General features: G+C 34.1%; 2 protein-coding genes across 18 annotated transcripts in view; both read left to right on the top strand.

Moving 5' to 3' along the window:
• The window catches only part of LOC125139728, a 34440-nt gene extending 20836 nt beyond the window's left edge, over positions 1 to 13604 (top strand). The window contains exons 36-65 of the mRNA XM_047804832.1: positions 350 to 373; positions 479 to 622; positions 910 to 1083; positions 1369 to 1392; positions 1499 to 1642; positions 2030 to 2203; positions 2502 to 2525; positions 2632 to 2775; positions 3066 to 3239; positions 3538 to 3561; positions 3668 to 3811; positions 4203 to 4376; positions 5209 to 5232; positions 5338 to 5481; positions 5863 to 6036; positions 7068 to 7100; positions 7503 to 7706; positions 7881 to 7990; positions 8178 to 8242; positions 8333 to 8469; positions 8581 to 8748; positions 9368 to 9565; positions 9741 to 9905; positions 10358 to 10533; positions 10625 to 10795; positions 10995 to 12350; positions 12443 to 12484; positions 12646 to 12705; positions 12793 to 12856; positions 13130 to 13604. Of these exons, the coding sequence (XP_047660788.1) occupies positions 350 to 373; positions 479 to 622; positions 910 to 1083; positions 1369 to 1392; positions 1499 to 1642; positions 2030 to 2203; positions 2502 to 2525; positions 2632 to 2775; positions 3066 to 3239; positions 3538 to 3561; positions 3668 to 3811; positions 4203 to 4376; positions 5209 to 5232; positions 5338 to 5481; positions 5863 to 6036; positions 7068 to 7100; positions 7503 to 7706; positions 7881 to 7990; positions 8178 to 8242; positions 8333 to 8469; positions 8581 to 8748; positions 9368 to 9565; positions 9741 to 9905; positions 10358 to 10533; positions 10625 to 10795; positions 10995 to 12350; positions 12443 to 12484; positions 12646 to 12705; positions 12793 to 12856; positions 13130 to 13191 (4721 nt within the window). The 3' untranslated portion in view covers positions 13192 to 13604. The remainder of the gene's footprint in view (positions 1 to 349; positions 374 to 478; positions 623 to 909; positions 1084 to 1368; positions 1393 to 1498; positions 1643 to 2029; positions 2204 to 2501; positions 2526 to 2631; positions 2776 to 3065; positions 3240 to 3537; positions 3562 to 3667; positions 3812 to 4202; positions 4377 to 5208; positions 5233 to 5337; positions 5482 to 5862; positions 6037 to 7067; positions 7101 to 7502; positions 7707 to 7880; positions 7991 to 8177; positions 8243 to 8332; positions 8470 to 8580; positions 8749 to 9367; positions 9566 to 9740; positions 9906 to 10357; positions 10534 to 10624; positions 10796 to 10994; positions 12351 to 12442; positions 12485 to 12645; positions 12706 to 12792; positions 12857 to 13129) is intronic.
• Positions 13605 to 16369: 2765 nt separating this feature from the next.
• LOC113660904 overlaps positions 16370 to 19636 on the top strand; it is a 50525-nt gene continuing 47258 nt past the window's right edge. For 5 of the 17 annotated variants that reach the window (XM_047804845.1, XM_047804847.1, XM_047804846.1 and 2 more), the window contains exons 1-2: positions 16370 to 16840; positions 18054 to 18155. In XM_047804845.1, coding sequence (XP_047660801.1) covers positions 18134 to 18155 — 22 coding nt within the window. In that variant the 5' untranslated portion in view covers positions 16370 to 16840; positions 18054 to 18133. The remainder of the gene's footprint in view (positions 16841 to 18053; positions 18156 to 19636) is intronic. The other 12 variants (XM_047804833.1, XM_047804849.1, XM_047804842.1 and 9 more) reach the window with 4 other exon arrangements.

Genomic DNA, 19636 nt, shown 5'->3' on the forward strand with positions numbered 1-19636 from the left:
GCCAAAATGAAATCATTTAAAAAAGTAATGGACAACCGCACCATGTGGTAAGGGTAATGGAGTTACTTTATTTCAAAAGAAATGCGTTAGAGTATTAGTTACTGTCAAAAGTAACTGCGTTACAGTAACGCGTTACTGCCCAACACTGGTCGTAACCCTCCACCACATGGCATGCTAAATATAAAATGGACAACAGACTGAGTTAGGATTAAATGCACAGTAGTAACAAATGGAAGAGAAATAACACATATTCTCTAGATAATTGACTGTAAATGAATTAAACTTGTTGATGCCAATTTTTATATTTATTCATTTATTTTTTAAAATCTTGCCTCTTTTTTCTTTACAGATAAATCAACATGCCCTCTCCCAGGTAAAACTACCCAATAACTACTACAGGACGTAGAGAGTCTAAATAATGTTCTTTCAATTTTTAATTTCTCTTAAAATGCTATATTTAATGGAATTTCTTTCACAGTTCTCCCAGCTGATTATGTGATTGAGGTTGAGATTAGTGCAGTAGACGTAACTGTCCAGAATCTACTGAGGAACATTTTGGAGAGAAGCAATTTACCCTTAATATACAATGACATCAATATCACTGATATTAACATCACTACAGGTAAGTGATTTCATGGTTTTTGTTAAATCTTCTAGATAAAATCTGTCAGAGATCATTATAGACTTGTGTTATTATATGAGTCAACATTATGTGTGCCACTCTGTCATAATCCTAAAATATTTGCTTAAAATGTTTATGCAGTGATGTATGCTCATGAATTCTCATTTCTCCTTAATTAATCTTTAAGCATTATTTAAGGAAACATAGAAAAATAAATATATCTAAATGCTCATAAACACACCATAATATTCAGAAAACTGCACCTTATGTTTTATTCTGTTCCACAGTGTGCAATTTGACTGGTACTGAATATCAGTGCAGGTGTGAGGATCAGTATTTCTGGCCGTGTGAAAAATGCACACTATATGGATCTTGTAATAATGTCACCACTTCCTCATGTGATTGCATCAACACTTTACCAAATGATGGACACTTCTGCCAACCAATCAATGAGTTGAAGAGTATGTATAACATGTAACATTACTAATAAACATGTCTCTTTGATGCTCTTTAAGTAGTTTATTAACTTATAATGGTTAATTTAAAACAATAAATGTGTCGTAACCCTCCACCACATGGCATGCTTAATATAAAATGGACAACAGACTGAGTTAGGATAAAATGGAAGAGAAATAACACATATTCTCTAGATACAGTAATTGACTGTAAATGCATTAAACTTGTTGATGTCAAATTTTATATTTATTCATTTATTTTTTAAAATCTTGCCTCTTTTTTCTTTATAGATAAATCAACATGCCCTCTCCCAGGTAAAACTACCCAATAACTACTACAGGATGTACAGAGTCTAAATAATGTTCCTTCAATTTTTAATTTCTCTTAACGTTATATATTTAAATGGAATTTCTTTCACAGTTCTCCCAGCTGATTATCTGATTGAGGTTGAGATTAGTGCAGTAGACGTAACTGTCCAGAATCTACTGAGGAACATTTTGGAGAGAAGCAATTTACCCTTAATATACAATGACATCAGTATCACTGATATTAACATCACTACAGGTAAGTGATTTTACAGTTTCTGCTAAATCTCATAGACTAAACATTTCAGAGATCATTATAGACTTGTGTAAGAGTCATTATTATGTCACTCATGTCACATAGTTAAGCGCTCTTTAACTACTTTTTATGAATTGTTTAATAAAACAATATAAAGAAAAAAATGTATCCATCTATTCGTCTATCTGTCTAAATATGTTTATATACATGACATTTTTGAATAATAAATTCTTTTTTATATAATTTGTTTTTAACAGCATAATTAACACACACACACACACACACACACACACACACACACACACACACACACACACACACACACACACACACACACACACACACACACACACACACACACCCCTCATAATGTTTTATTCTGTTCCACAGTGTGTAATTTGACTGGTACTGAATATCAGTGCAGGTGTGAGGATCAGTATTTCTGGCCGTGTGAAAAATGCACACTATATGGATCTTGTAATAACGTCACCACCTCCTCATGTAGCTGCATCAACACTTTACCAAATGATGGACACTTCTGCCAACCAATCAATGAGTTGAAGAGTATGTATAACATGTAACATTACTAATAAACATGTCTGTTTGATGCTCTTTAAATAGTTTATTAACATATAATGGTTAATTTAAAACAATAAATGTGTCGTAACCCTCTACCACATGGCATGCTTAATATAAAATGGACAACTGACTGAGTTAGGATAAAATGCTCAGTAGTAAGAAATGGAAGAGAAATAACACATATTCTCTAAATAATTGACTGTAAATGCATTAAACTTGTTGATGCCAAATTTTATATTTATTCATTTATTTTTTAAAATCGTGCCTCTTTTTTCCTTTATAGATAAATCAACATGCCCTCTCCCAGGTAAAACTTCCCAATAACTACTACAGAATGTAGAGAGTCTAAATAATGTTCTTTTAATTTTTAAGTTCTCTTAACGTTATATATTTAAATGGAATTTCTTTCACAGTTCTCCCAGCTGATTATCTGATTGAGGTTGAGATTAGTGCAGTAGACGTAACTGTCCAGAATCTACTGAGGAACATTTTGGAGAGAAGCAATTTACCCTTAATATACAATGACATCAATATCACTGATATTAACATCACTACAGGTAAGTGATTTTATAGTTTTTGTTAAATCTTCTAGATAAAATCTGCCAGAGATCATTATAGACTTGTGTTATTATATGAGTCAACACTATGTGTGCCACTCTGTCATAATCCTAAAATATTTGCTTAAAATGTTTATGCAGTGATGTATGCTCATGAATTCTCATTTCTTCTTAATTAATCTTTAAGCATTATTAAAGGAAACATAGAAAAAGAAATATATCTAAATGCTCATAAAAACACCATAATATTCAGAAAACTGCACCTTATAATGTTTTATTCTGTTCCACAGTGTGCAATTTGACTGGTACTGAATATCAGTGCAGGTGTGAGGATCAGTATTTCTGGCCGTGTGAAAAATGCACACTATATGGATCTTGTAATAATGTCACCACTTCCTCATGTAGCTGCATCAACACTTTACCAAATGATGGACACTTCTGCCAACCAATCAATGAGTTGAAGAGTATGTATAACATGTAACATATTACTAATAAACATGTCAGTTTGATGCTTTTTAAGTAGGTTATTAACATATAATGGTTAATTGAAACAATAAATGTGTCGTAACCCTCCACCACATGGCATGCTTAATATAAAATGGACAACAGACTGAGTTAGGATAAAATGCTCAGTAGTAAGAAATGGACGAGAAATAACACATATGCTCTAGATAATTGACTGTAAATGCATTAAACCTGCTGATGCCAATTTTTATATTTATTCATGTATTTTTTTAAATTGTGCCTCATTTTTCTTTATAGATAAATCAACATGCCCTCTCCCAGGTAAAACTACCCAATAACTACTACAGGATGTACAGAGTCTAAATAATGTTCCTTCAATTTTTAATTTCTCTTAAAGTTATATATTTAAATGGAATATCTTTCACAGTTCTCCCAGCTGATTATCTGATTGAGGTTGAGATTAGTGCAGTAGACGTAACTGTCCAGAATTTACTGAGGAACATTTTGAAGAGAAGCAATTTACCCTTAATATACAGTGACATCAATATCACTGATATTAACATCACTACAGGTAAGTGATTTTATAGTTTATGCTAAATCTCATAGACTAAACCTTTCAGAGATCAATACAGACTTGTGTAAGAGTCATTATTATGTCACTCATGTCACATAGTTAAGCGCTCTTTAATTACTTTTTATGCATTGTTTAATAAAACAATATAAAGAAAAAAAATTATCCATCTATTTGTCTATCTGTCTAAATATGTTTATATACATGACGTTTTTGAATAATAAATTCTTTTTTATATAATTTGTTTTTAACAGCATAATTAACACACACACACACACACACACACACACACACACACACACACACACACACACACACACACACACACACACACACACACACACACACACACACAAACACACACCTCATAATGTTTTATTCTGTTCCACAGTGTGCAATTTGACTGGTACTGAATATCAGTGCAGGTGTGAGGATCAGTATTTCTGGCCGTGTGAAAAATGCAGACTATATGGATCTTGTAATAACGTCACCACTTCCTCATGTAGCTGCATCAACACTTTACCAAATGATGGACACTTCTGCCAACCAATCAATGAGTTGAAGAGTATGTATAACATGTAACATTACTAATAAACATGTCTGTTTGATGCTCTTTAAATAGTTCTTTAACACATAATGATTAGTTTAAAACAATAGTAACTAGTTATAGTTACTGTTTTCTTCATTCAAAAAGTAACTCACTTACTTTGTTGATTACTTAAACCAAAAAGTAAAGCGTTACTGTTAAAAGTAAATTTTGGTTACTTTTCTAAAGAACGTTCTTTAATGTTCCCTTTAATGGATAGGACCTTCGAAACAGAAAGAGACCGCTTTAATTTGATTAAAAGGTTTTTGTTATTATGCTCAACTAAAGTGAAATAATGAGCATATTTCCACTTTGAGAAACTCGTCTTGCTCTCGCCTTGACTCGCCATTAGTCCCACACATACTTGAATAAATGGAAACGCGCACACAGTGCGGCATCTTCGTGTTTACAGTGGACAATTCGCCGTTGCTGTAAACAGGTTACGCTGTAGGCTACACTTCAGCCAAAATGAATTCATTTAAAAAAGTAATGGACAACCGCACCATGTGGTAAGGGTAATGGAGTTACTTTATTTCAAGAGAAATGCGTTAGAGTATTAGTTACTGTCAAAAGTAACTGCGTTACAGTAACGCGTTACTGCCCAACACTGGTCGTAACCCTCCACCACATGGCATGCTAAATATAAAATGGACAACAGACTGAGTTAGGATAAAATGCACAGTAGTAAGAAATGGAAGAGGAATAACACATATTGTCTAGATAATTGACTGTAAATGCATTAAACTTGTTGATGCCAAATTTTATATTTATTCATTTATTTTTTAAAATCTTGCCTCTTTTTTCTTTATAGATAAATCAACATGCCCTCTCCCAGGTAAAACTACCCAATAACTAATACAGGACGTAGAGAGTCTAAATAATGTTCTTTCAATTTTTAATTTCTCTTAAAATGCTATATTTAATGGAATTTCTTTCATAGTTCTCCCAGCTGATTATCTGATTGAGGTTGAGATTAGTGCAGTAGACGTAACTGTCCAGAATCTACTGAGGAACATTTTGGAGAGAAGCAATTTACCCTTAATATACAATGACATCAGTATCACTGATATTAACATCACTACAGGTAAGTGATTTTACAGTTTCTGCTAAATCTCATAGACTAAACATTTCAGAGATCATTATAGACTTGTGTAAGAGTCATTATTATGTCACTCATGTCACATAGTTAAGTGCTTTTTAATTACTTTTTATGCATTGTTTAATAAAACAATATAAAGAAAAAAAATCCAGCTATTCGTCTATCTGTCTAAATATGTTTATATACATGAAATTTTTAATAATAAATTATTTTTTATATAATTTGTTTTTAACAGCATAATTAACACACACACATACACACACACACACACACACACACACACACACACACACACACACACACACACACACACACACACACACACACACACACACACACCTCTTAATGTTTTATTCTGTTCCACAGTGTGCAATTTGACTGGTACTGAATATCAGTGCAGGTGTGAGGATCAGTATTTCTGGCCGTGTGAAAAATGCACACTATATGGATCTTGTAATAACATCACCACTTCCTCATGTGGCTGCATCAATGCTTTACCAAATGATGGACACTTCTGCCAACCAATCAATGAGTTGAAGAGTATGTATAATTTGTAACACATAATTTAACATGCTCTTTTATTAATTTAATAGTATAGAGTTTTAATAGTATACTATTAATAGTATAGTATATAATTAATAGTATAGTATTATATTATATATAATAATATAATATATAATAACAGCACCTATTTGGCACCTGTCCACACTGCTAAAAGCAGCAAAAGTTGGATAAATGACCATGGTGTTGGTGTGCTTAACTGGTCAGACCTGACCAAACTCACCAGACCTGAACCCCATAGAGAATCTATGGGCTATTGTCAAGAGAAAAATGAGAAACCAAAAAAAGAGACCAAAAAAATGCAAATGAGCCGAAGGCCACTGTCATGAAACCTGGTCTTCAATAACACCTTATCAGTGCCAAAGACTGATTGCCTCCATGCCATGCTAAATTGAGGATGTTATTAAAGCAAAAGGAGCCCCTACCAAGTATCGAGTACATATACAGTAAATTAACATACTTTCCAGAAGGCCAACAATTCACTAAAAATATTTTTTATTGGTCTTATGAAGTATTTTTTGAGATTGGGTGGTTTTTTGTTAAATGTGAGCCAAAATCATCACAATTAAAAGAATCAAAGACTTAAACTACTTCAGTCTGTGTGTACTGAATTTATATAATACATGAGATTCACTATAAAGTTGAATTACTGAAATAAATTAACTTTTCCATGACATTCTAATTTATTGAGATGTATTTGTATATAAAAGCACCAATCTCTGATGTTTAGTTTGGCGAGATGATAATAATAATAATAATACATATTTAAAGGTGCCTTTCTGAACACTCAAGGTCACCGTACAAAAGAAGAAGAAAAACAACCAAAAATATAGTTATATATTTATATTTAGTAATAAAAACATTAGATATGATCCGGATGTTTAGGTCATTACAGAACATGTTTGAAACTAAATTACTCATGACAATAGCAAGAGAGTTAAGTCTAATTTAAACTTAACAAATTGAATTTAATAGTAATTTTAAACTGTTCTGCTGTTTTTACTTTATAGGTAACGCTACATGTCCAGCTATAACAACCACAGGTAAAAACACACCTATGTTCTCTCTTGATCTTTTCAATATCAGTTATTGCCAATCAACTGAGAAGACATTTGGAGATTTCTACAAACAATTACAGTGTGCCTGCTTAGCTTGGTTTGCTTTTATTCACTTTTAGAATAGAAGAAACGTAGAATTACCTTTTAACTTTTGTATTCAAACAATGCTTTGTCAGGGTGTTTAAATACTTATGAATGCAGCATTTTTTAATTTAAAATCTGATCACAAGTAGTAATTTTGACCTTGAAAATTTACTATTTTACTATGTATTTAATGTATTTAAGCATCATTTATAACTTAAACTTTGTAACACAATAAGATTTTTCATGAATTTAACATTTTTAAAATCATGAATTATTAATTTTTTTATTTGTGGATTTGTTCAGCACCCACCTCACCATCCACACCCACCTCAGCATCCACACCCACCTCACCATCCACAGCCACCTCAGCATCCACACCAACCTCACCATCCACACCCACCTCAGCATCCACACCCACCTCAGCATCCACACCCACCTCACTATCCACACCCACCTCAGCATCCACACCCACCTCTATAACAACTATAACCACCAACGTCGCAGCAAGTATGATTTAGATTGTTGTTCTATTGCTTTATCAACCCAAATTCTTACGCAAATGTTGAGATATATACAATAATTGTCATTATTTGTACATTCATTTTATTAATTTTTTCATTTTATCATTCTTCATGTTGAGAATTTTTAAATTGTCTTTTACCTTTTGTTCTTTTTTAACAGACATTCAAGTATTAAGTTTCTCAATGACAATAAATGAAAATTTTGACCTTGACTTCACTAACAAATTCAGCACAAAATACATTAAATATCAAAACAATATCAAGAATTCAGTAAGTATTACACTATAAATAATAATAATAATAATAATAATAATAATAATAATAATAATAATAATAATAATACATATTCTTATTCTTAAAAGCAGTAATAGTGTTGTTTCAAATACAGCTCTTCTAGTTTAATGTAAAGATACAGTAATTTTACATTCTGGTTTAATTTTACATTTTTTTCTTTCAGATTAATAAAAGTTACAGTACTGTACCTGGCTATCAGGCCAACTCGGCAACAGTGACTAACTTCAGGTGATGCTACTTATTGTTATCTAGCGTGATTATTTAGATCTGTTATATTTTAGAGGTAATGTCTTCAATGATGTCCTGTGTTTTTAACAGACCTGGCAGTGTGATTGTGGACTTTACTATTCAAGCATCAAGTGCTAACCTTGACTTGGTATCAGCAAACCAAAACCTTGCTAGCAGTCTCCGTTCTCAGGGATTTAATGTGAGCGATAATGCGTTCAGTCAAAGTGGTAGGTGTTTGTTATCTATATTCAACTTCTACTGTATTAATGTTGTACATGTTTACAAGTATGGAGAGTTCTTGGACAACAAATAGAAATGTACTTGACGCTTTATTTCAGTGAAAGATGGACTATATCAAAGTAATGGCATTATCTATCCTGGGACAAATCTCAATCTCACCTGCAATCCACCTGTGCTTAATGATTTACAATGGACCCTGAATGGGGCTCCGATAACCGGATCAAGTAATATCCTTCTACTGAACAATGTCACTTCCAGTAACAGTGGTAAGTTACAAATAAATCTACTAAATTAGTATCTAAGAATGGTCACACATAATGTGTAAACCTGATAAATACATTAATGAATAGTGACAATGATGATAGAACCAAAACAACAACAACACCAAAAACATCAAACAACATCGTAATGATGATGATGAGGATGATGATGATGATAATTTAGTGTTTGTGTCTTTTCAATCTCTGGAAAACATTCCAGAGATTGGAGTAATTATAAATAATCCTTTCTTTCAATTTCACTCAATTGTGTCACAGGTCATATAGTACTAGACACTATACATACACTATACACTGTACACTGAACATACAGTACTGCTTCATGTGTAATGCATTCATAAAAATACTATAGAGCAGCAAATAATAATAAACTGAACAATAGACTATTAACAAGGCAATTGTAACAAGTCAGTATTTAGTGTGACAGCACTGCTTAAATAAGTAAACCAAACAATAGCCTCTGGTATGATTTATGCAGCTTCTTGTAATTCATTCAATACTATTACACAGTATTCCATATTATGTACTGTACAGATTATAATTCTGGATTCCCTGACTGTGCTTCATAATGATTATATTATTATTAATTATTTCTCTGCTTTCTCAGGTCAATATGCCTGCAGTACAACAGTAAACTCTATGCCCTATGTTATCTGGCAAACCATTACAATTCAGCCGTACCCTAATATCGAAGTGAGCACTGACAAAACTTTACAATGTAAGACTGATACAATTCCACTGAAGTGTTGTGTTCAGGTGGTGTATCAAGTGGAATGGGACAGAGCTTGCAGCTCAAATTCAACAGGTGACACACAACTGTTTTTTTTTTTCTTTTTGTTATATGTGTTATGGAAGGTCATGAATCCAAAACAAAATCTTGATTGTTGATTTGTATTTAGTATGACTTGACCATTTTAAATATGGTGTATAACTGAATGATTGCCTGATTTTAAATGTTTTTTTCTTAATTGTATGCACAGACCCAACAACAGGCTGCATATTCTGTAACTATACAGTTAACCAACAGCAGTGTAAGACTAATGACCAAATCGTACAAGTCTCATGCCAACTCAAAACTCCCATCAATGGAAGTACAAATCCATCTTACAACTCAAAAAGCATTACACTAAAAGTAACAAACAAACGTGAGTAATCATTTCTTTTTATTTGCATTTCTTTCCCTGGAAAGTTGGAATATTAAAGCACCTCAAGTTTAAGTACTACATTTTCTGATCAAATATTAATTATAAATATAATGCATTACAATATATTTTACAATATTATTATATAACATAAAATAATAGAACATAATATAATATATACAAGAAATATATTATAATTACATTTTCTTGCCATGGAGAAATATTGATCTACAAGGTTACACAAATAAATAAATAAATAAATAAATAAATAAATAAATAAATAAATAAATAAAAAAATAAAAAATACTATATATACATGTAGAGGAATCTAGAGGAATACATTATATATATATATATATATATATATATATATATATATATATATATATATATATATATATATATATATATGATTCGTAGTAGTAGTATTATATATTTTTCCTTTCTTTCTTTAGAATTTGACTGCTTTGATACTGTAGTTGGATCTGGAAATCAGGGAGACAAACACAACGGAGACTGTGCTGAAAACATGGATGGCTATCAAGTAGCTCAGTGTAATGCAAACCTCTGGAACACCATAGAAGACCACTGCATCCCGCGTATTTTTGTCATTTTAAAAGAAGACGCTAAGGCAATTTGATTTTGTTCTTACTTCCATCATAGATAATCTTGATAGTGATTTCTGTTCCTGCTTAATAATATGTTGTGTTTTCTTTCTGTAGACTGTACCCTTGGAAAACATCCCACAGTTTATGTTCACCATCAGCAGTAATGCTACATCAGAGATTAAAAACATTGTTAATTCTCCAGATACCATACTAACACTTGTAGAAACACTGACAACCATTTCCAGTCGCTGTCAAGCAATTCCAATCAATCAACCAGTTATGACAGTAAGTCATTTTTATGATTGGCTTGTTTTGATTGCAAAAGTGTTTCATACTATGCAGCAATTTTACATTTACTGTACATCTCCTGTTGGAACTGTAGTTGTATGATTAGTTGTATGATTGTAATGATTAGATATTTCTACTGTTATACTATATGGACCAGATATGCTATATTTAATATATTTAACTTTTTTTCTGCAAGAATTTCCTAGAAACAACTGATGTCATTGGATCAGAAGGTGCAAAAAATACATGGGTGATTTTAAACAAGAACAATACAACAATGAATGCCAGTTCTGTACTTCTGAACTCCACTGAAAGCATTGCACGCAAAGTTTCAATTGACACCACGATAACAACAAACTTGTCTTCTTTTAATAAACTGACATTTTCTTCCATTACAACCTCCTTTTCTGGAACATTTGGAAAAAATTCAACTACTCAAATAAATATTCCCATGACTAAGGCCAATACTTCCCTCACAGTCATAATATCTTCAGCTTTTAACAATATCTTACCTGTTCGAAATCTGACCTATAACAGCAGTCAGACTGACACCAAGATCAATGGAGATGTAGCTATGATTGAGACAAACTCATTAATTAACAACATCTCTCTCTCTTTTGATGTCATAAATACTACATTGGGAAATCCTCAGTGTGTCTTCTGGAACTTTAGTCTTCTGAATGGTGTTGGTGGATGGGACTCGACTGGATGTCAGTTAAAGCTATTAGGGAATGAAAATAAAAGATACACATGTGAGTGCAATCACACAACCTCTTTTTCAATCCTGATGTCACCATTTACGCTGGATGAAGTCCAAGCCATAATCTTAGACTATATAACCTACATTGGTGTTGGTATTTCAATGGGAAGCTTGGTTTTGTGCCTCATCATTGAAATCATCATATGGAAATCAGTGACACGAAATGACACATCCTACATGCGCCATGTCGCCATAGTCAACATCGCTGTCTCCCTCCTGATTGCGAACATTTGCTTCATCATTGGAGCAGCTGTTGTTAAACAAGAGGGTCCCTGCAGTACAGCGACGTTCTTCATGCACTTCTTTTATCTTGCCCTTTTCTTCTGGATGTTGTTGTCAGCACTTTTGCTCCTCTACCGCACCCTCATGGTCTTTTCCAGAATGACCAGAGGAGCAATGATGGCCATAGGCTTCACTGTCGGCTATGGAGCCCCGTTAATCATAGCTGTCGTTACTGTGGCATCTACAGCTGGAGGCAAAGGATACATTCAACAAGGTTACAATTGTTGGCTGAACTGGGATAAAACAAAGGCTCTCCTGGCATTTGTGATTCCTGCTCTGACGATTGTAGCTATAAACCTCCTGGTGCTTATTGCAGTTCTGTTTAAGATGTTGAGGAGAGGAGGTAATGCTTCTGTTCAGCCAGATGAGAAACATCCCCTAGTGGTTATTGCTAGATGTGTGGCGATTTTAACACCTCTCTTTGGTCTAACGTGGGGATTCGGCATTGGGACCTTGGTGTCACGGAACTTTGGGATTCATGTAGTGTTCGCATTCTTTAATTCACTTCAGGTACTATTTCACTATTTCTCAAATTTGAATCATTCTATATAATGTCAGATTTATTATAGTAAATGTTAAAAAATATTTCTGTCTCTTTGAAGGGTTTCTTTATTTTGGTATTTGGAACATTACTGGATAGTAAGGTATGATTACTCTAAAGTCATTACACACTCTTCAATTCAAACAAACAAACAGACATAAATAATTCTTTGATATTGCACATACTTTTGGACATTTGTAAGTCACTCTGGATTAGGGCATCTGCCAAATGCTGTAAATGTAAACAAATGTTTTGTGGCTGCAGGTCCGAGAAGCATTGGCAGGAAAGTTTTCACTGAGAAACTTAAGTTCTGGCCAGACTAGGGTAAATATAGTTTACATTACATAAATGAAATTGCCTCTTACTTTACTGTACTAATTATAGTTAATGACAAATGTTTATGTATTACAGAGTACGACTGCAGGACCATCATCCTCAAGTGGGTTTCCTTTCTTTCGAAGACTACGGCAGAGAAGTATGTAATATAGGAAAATTATTTTATTTTAAACCCTGCTCAAAGTGCATCATTTGACCTGAACTGGTTATGTTCCTTTTCCTCAGCTCTATTTAATTTACAACCATAAAAAAGACATAGGTTTTTAATAATCTTTTCAGTCCTGTTCTTTTGATATTGCATTTAATACATTTATTTAATTTTGGTTTTGTTACATGAGCTTTATCATGCATCAAGAAAGTTGCAATGTCCTCAATTGTATTGGTACTAATATTTTGGGCTTTTTTCCCCCAGATGTTTACAATATATCGAGTGGTGGGAATATGTCTTCAAGCAACACAGATACAGCTAATTGACACCTAAAATAAACACCCACGTTATAAGGGTCTGTTTAACTGCAAACATCAAACACAATACAGTAGTCTGGACTTCTGCCCCAAACAAGTCTAGTCCTTCTTATTACTATTTCAGAAATGTATTCTGCTATGAATCTGCTTAAAATTCTTTTAAACTTTATCTCTTTCTTTATTTATGGTTTATGGTAGTTACAAAGATATAGATGGACGGATATATAGATGGACAGAAAACTTCAAAACATACAGTTTTCCACATATATACAGTGGATTTGATTGCTTAATTCCACATCCCTAATTATAGGACGATGTGCGCAGTTATGCAACCACATTATTTTAGTTTCTTATTTTTAATTTATTTTCAATTAAGTTGTACATGTAATAGGTTCACATTAAAGGTGGAAACAATTCTGGAATGATTTATCTTTGTCTAATTCTTTTGTCCTTTACATCACAGAAACCAGCCATTTTAACAGGGATTTGTGTGTGTGTGTGTGTGTGTGTGTGTGTGTGTGTGTGTGTGTGTGTGTGTGTGTGTGTGTGTGTGTGTGTGTGTGTGCGCGCGTGCGAATGTGTGCGTGAGTGCATGTGTGAGTGAGTGATTGTGTTTGTAGGTGTGTGCGTACGTGTGTGTGAGTTAGTGCGTGTGTGTGTCTGAGAGAGTGCGTGTCTGAGTGCGTGTGTGCCCATGCATGTGAGTGCGTGTGCGTGTGCTTGTGTGTGCGAATTGTGCCCTGCTCCAGTCTGTACCCTGCCTTGTGTCCCAAATCTCATCCAGGTTCCCTCTGACCCAGTAAGATACTGTGTAGAGAATGGATGGATAGAATATTTAATTAATGCATATTTTAAAAAAAGTAGTAGAATGTGCCTTTTTAAGCCACAAGATGGCGCCACTTACTTACCTTGCTAACGTGGGAACATGTCTTGTTGCAACAGAAGCCAGTGTAGTGTTAAGTTAAGCATCGATATACTTGGTCAGTTAAGTCGAGGTTAAACAGTTAAACACACGCATTAAAGCAAAATTCTAAAAAGATGTATTTTTTATTTTTATTTTTTACAAATATTAGTGTAAACTTATGTATATGTGATGAACTTAATAAATAGAAATTTAATAAAACAGTAATTGTGGCATGTGAAATAATTTGGACACCCTGCTAACTCACTGAATAGTAACACACTCTTTGCTACTTGCTGTCAGCACTCCTGGTTTGCTACACTACTTCCAGGTCAACGGCCATTTTAGGTGTTAGGCACTTTATATGGACGCTGCTTTCACACGGTTCCTTGCCCTCAGCTTGCCCTGTGCATTGTGATTCATATCACCTTGTTCCTGTTCTGCCCTGCCTGGTTTGACTCTGTTTGTTGCTGGTTTCTGTGTTTTTGTCTGTCCTGCATTGTGCTGACTTCCTGTACCGGATTATCCGGTTTTTCACTCTGCGTTTCTTGCCTGCCCTTTATGACCCTGCCTGCCTGTGTATCGGATTATTGGACTGTTTTTCATTCTGTGTTTTTGCCTGCCCTGTATTACCCTGCCTGGCTGTGTACTGGATTACAGACTGGCCTTTATGCTGAGTGTTTGCCTGCCTTGCCTGATTATTTTTCCAAGCTCATTAAAGAGTTTATTATTTATATCTGTGTCCTGCATTTGAGGCCTCCCTTCCAGCCCACCCTGACAGTACCATCTGGACAGTTATGAACTCAGCAGATGCACCAGACCTGATGACCCTCCTTGGGAACCTGGCCCAGACCACCATGATATGCAGATCACTCTGTAGCTGAATATGATGCCTTCTACAGGGGAGTTGTCTTCCTCCTCATCGGCCCTACAACTGCACCATTGACCTCCTGGCTGGAACTAATCCCCCTCGTGGGATGTGGTAGCTCAGTCGTTAAGGTGTTCAACTACTGATCGGATGGCACCATGGCACAGTACATCCAGGATTCTCTCAAGGCTGGCATCATTCATTCCTCTTCATCTCTAGTGGGGGCAGGGTTTTTTTTTTTTGTCAGGGAAAAGGATGGGTTGCTCTGCCCTTGTATTGATTACCGAGGACTTAACGCCATTGCCATTAAGAACCGGTACCCCTGCCTCTCATGAATTCTGCCCTTAAACTCCTCCAGGGAGCTAACATTTTCTCCAAATTGGATTTACGTAATACCTACCACCTTATACGTATTCGGGGGGAGACGAGTGGAAGACGAACCTTCCGAAGAACTTATGTCCTGGTTCTTTAACCTGGTGGAGGTGGAATATGCCCACAACTCCCTGCCGTCGGCTGCCACGGGTCTTTCCTCTTTCCAGGCCGTGTATGGATACCAGCCTCCACTGTTCTCCAATCAGGAAATGGAGGCCTCGGTTCCCTCTGAATTGCCCTGGTCAAACTTTACCAACGTGTCTGGAGAAAAACTTATGCGGATCTCCTCATTGCTTCTATGAGCTTTGCCCAGTGGGCCAATCGCAAGCGCGATCGGGCACCCCTGAATTGTGTTCAGAGAGTTTGGCTATCCACCAGAGACCTGCCGCTTAAGGTTGCCTGCAGGAAAATTCTTTTCCAACCTCCAAGGTGCTCAATCCAGTGGCGGTCCAATTCAAGCTTCCCAGAGTCCTACGCATTCACCCTAGCTTCCATGTCTCAACTCAAGAGTCATTTAAGTTTTTTTTGCTTTGCCCAAAGCCAGTTGTATCTCAGAGCTAAATTCTCATTTAAAGGTCTCTGTATTTTTTTTGTTGCAAGAAATGTAAATTTTTCTTCATGTATAATCACACTGAGCCTCATTTTTATATTGTAAATGTGTATTATATACATTCTCTTTATAGTTTTTATAGAAAACATATTTTTTATAATTATTATTTTATTATATTTCAGATCTTGTTATTATCATTCATGTAGAGAGTTAAAATTACAGTATAATAATTAATTTTTTGTCACATTTACATTACAGCACTTTTACAGCACAAAATTGTTTATTATCCCAACTTTGAAATTTTGGGTCAGATCACAGAGTCAACCACAATAAAGCACCCCTGGAACAGAGAGGGCTAAGGGCCTTGCTCAAGGCCCAATATAATTTAATTTTCAAAAAGGACACAAAAACATAGAAAATAAAACTCACATAAGTTGCTTGGTACAATAATAATAGTTATGCTACTACTGCTAATAGTGATGATGATTAGTAGCAGTAGATGTAATATTATTAATATTAATAATATTAAATAGTTACAATATCTCGTGACAAATTTGAACAAGCTTTAGTCTCTAATCAAATTGTGACAGATCAAGTATTTTTCTCAAAACAAAAGATACAAAGATACGGTGTACAGTACAACTCAAAAGTCATTGAGTTTCCCCAGTATGTGTCAGAATCCATAGAAAAGAAAAAGAACCTGAAAAGCTTTGATCCGTAAAATCAGCCAGGCCTTAACTTTCTAAATAATCATTAAACAGTAAAGAGACATGAGAATGCGGAAATAGTTGGATCTGAGCTTGTCTGGCAAGTATTCAAACAGCATAGGATTATGTTTAGGATTACATTAACGATAAAGCATCTGTGCAGTTAACTGTGAAAAATATGAAAAATATGCACAAGCAAAGAGGTATCTAACAAACCTGCTCATCTTAAGAAGGATAAATGTGGACTGGCTAGTGTCAAGGTAAGACCTAAAAACTCAACATTTCTTGATATACTTAGTGTAATCTTAATGTGTTCTTTTTATATGCTGTTCAATAGAACAAAGCATGAATTAGAATGGACTTTAATAAGAAATGAAACTATTGCTCTTATAAAATATTTCCCTAAAACTGTATGAATAAAAGATATATAATGTATCATACTCTATATACTTTTATTGATTACTACCTACATCTGAATTGAAAAAAGTAGCTTTGAAATATTAGATTGGGTAAATAATACATTTACAGTATTAAAAAAATCTATTGTGTAATCAGTAGAAGCAGCAGAAATAAGATTTAAACAGATAAAACTGAATTAGAATGATTTCTCATCTTAATTCATAATACAATCAATTAAAAATGATTGAAAATGTAAGCAGTAAATGTTTTCATACTTTTTTCAACACTAATTGTTATCTGATTTATAAAGTCATATGTTGTGCTATTAATTCAATTTTAATTTAAAATCAGGAGACTTATGCACATATAGTTCTCAAATTAACGCTGAAATTTATTTCAAATGTCCTGCCACTCCGACATGTGAGGAAAGTGGGTGACTATATGCTCTAGATCTATAATCTATAGAGCTCATTTCAATAATGTTAAGCTATATTCACAAATCTTTCTTAAATAATAAACAGCTGAAATATACAAATTATTCTGACTCTGACGTCAAATCGATATATAAATAAAACTTTATGCAATGGACATTGCAACAATGCAGCTTTAGAGCAAAATATAAAATACAAAAAATGAATTTGTAAGATTATCCTAACTTAAATATAGGCTTTTTTCTTATAATGATATTGTAAATAGAAATTAAATATAACATTCAGCCTGATTTGAAGATGCTTTTACACCACATTTCAAACATTTTCAGATAACTTTGCTTCATTCTAGAAATCAATGTTTAAAAATAGAAAAATAGAGATGAATTGCAAGGATAATTAGTAAGGATATGTCTAATTACATTGTATTTACGGTACTTGCTAAAATTTCACTTTTTGCAGTGATAATATAGGTTTTTACTGGAGGATTAAATGACCGCAAAGTGTTTTAATTTATAGGTTTTAGATTTGTAAAAACCTTTTAGTATTTTTTAATACTGTAAGTCTTTAATCAACTCTTGTAACTCTTTTTTTTTCCATCTGTGAAGAAAGTGAAAGTTATTTTAATGCCTCTGAATGTCTTCAGGAATGTGCTGAGTAGTTCTGGCATTGTATTTTACACCAAAGGGACACCAAAAGTGATACCAGCTGAAGTCCCAAAACTGAATGAGCATCATGTCTAATAAAGGTAAGTCAGATATATTTTTTAAAAATGCTACAATTCTAGTCATTTAGAATGAGATGTTAGATGTTTTTCTGTTTGTTTAAAAAAATGTGTTAAGATAAGAGCATGAAAAGTACGTCATTTGTTAAGATGCCCTGAGTTTCTGTTCAAAGTTCAAGTTTGTGTGGACACCTTCATAAACTAGACAAAGATATCTGACTGCTGAATCTAGATGGTATTTTAGATTATGACGTTGTTCCGCTTAAGTAATATCAGTTAAGACAGGTATGTTGCACAGCAAGGTTTGAGACCAAAAAAATCTACACAGAGGTTACAGTTGAGGAAACACAAATCATATCAGTTTTAAATTGAACTTTTTAACTTAGACTGTAAGAATTTGCACTTGGACTTGTCTCATTCTCATTTAATGCGATTTTGAATTCATACAAGAGTTTTTAAAAACGATGCTTGTGTTGTCTTTTCTTTTCATATATACAAAGTTAAGAAAGAATAATTAATTTTATTTAGAAAATAGTCTAATTGGAGGTAGTCAAAGTTAAGGCTTGGCATGTGAAATGAATTTGATGGTTTTCAGTCTCTATGTTTTGGTCTCAATTTTATTTGGACTTCATCATAACTTGTCCTCAACCCCCTTGGTTTTGACTCCATCTTGATTATTCCTGGTCTTGACAAAGGCAACCTTGACTACAACCCTAGGCTAAAATAGGCTAAACAATTGGCTAAAATATTGATTCAAGATTTGCTCAGGTAATTTTGACAGACACTATGATGTTAGAAACAATACAATAATAATTGAAGGCTAGTTTACAGTCTAGATGATAATGAATGTCTATTAATAAGTGATAAAATTCTGTGACTGTTCCAATGACAATACAGCAATATAGTTCGTGAGAATACAACAACCAAATGTATCAACCATTGAATCTAGATGGAATTCAGATTTAGCCGATGTTCAGGTTGTATAAAATTTACCTTTCAAGCAAGTATCGTGCCAAGCAGCTCTATAGATGATAATCTGATGGATCCTTCACAGGTGTCTGGTTGTCTGGAGTCTGGTTGGCCATATGCTTGTGTGTGGGAGGTCAAATATTTGTGAATCATGTCAGTGCTCTGATAAATCCTACGATTGCATTTGTGATGTACAAGAAATTTCCCTGCTACTAGTGAATCTACTCACTAGTTTCTGTGAAATTATAGCTGATGCATTTTTATTGGAAATACAGTTCAAGACAAGCACACTTTCAGGGATCAGGGCGGATCTGTCAGGGATCAGCACGAACTTTTGGCCATGTGCGATTTGTTTTTGTTTTTGTCACGTGGTTTTGTCACTATCCTGCGAAAAGGTCTGTCTCCTTCCTTCTGTATCCGGGGTCTGACAGAATGAATCTGCCTAAAGACCCAGCAGACCCAGCAGGATAGCTTCCAGCTCGGACCGGCCTTTTTTTTTCCTTTCCCCCCTGGACTCCCCATCAGTCCTTCTGGCC

Source organism: Tachysurus fulvidraco, chromosome 20 (assembly GCF_022655615.1).
Source record: "Tachysurus fulvidraco isolate hzauxx_2018 chromosome 20, HZAU_PFXX_2.0, whole genome shotgun sequence".
In the NCBI taxonomy this organism is placed as follows: Eukaryota; Metazoa; Chordata; class Actinopteri; order Siluriformes; family Bagridae; genus Tachysurus; species Tachysurus fulvidraco.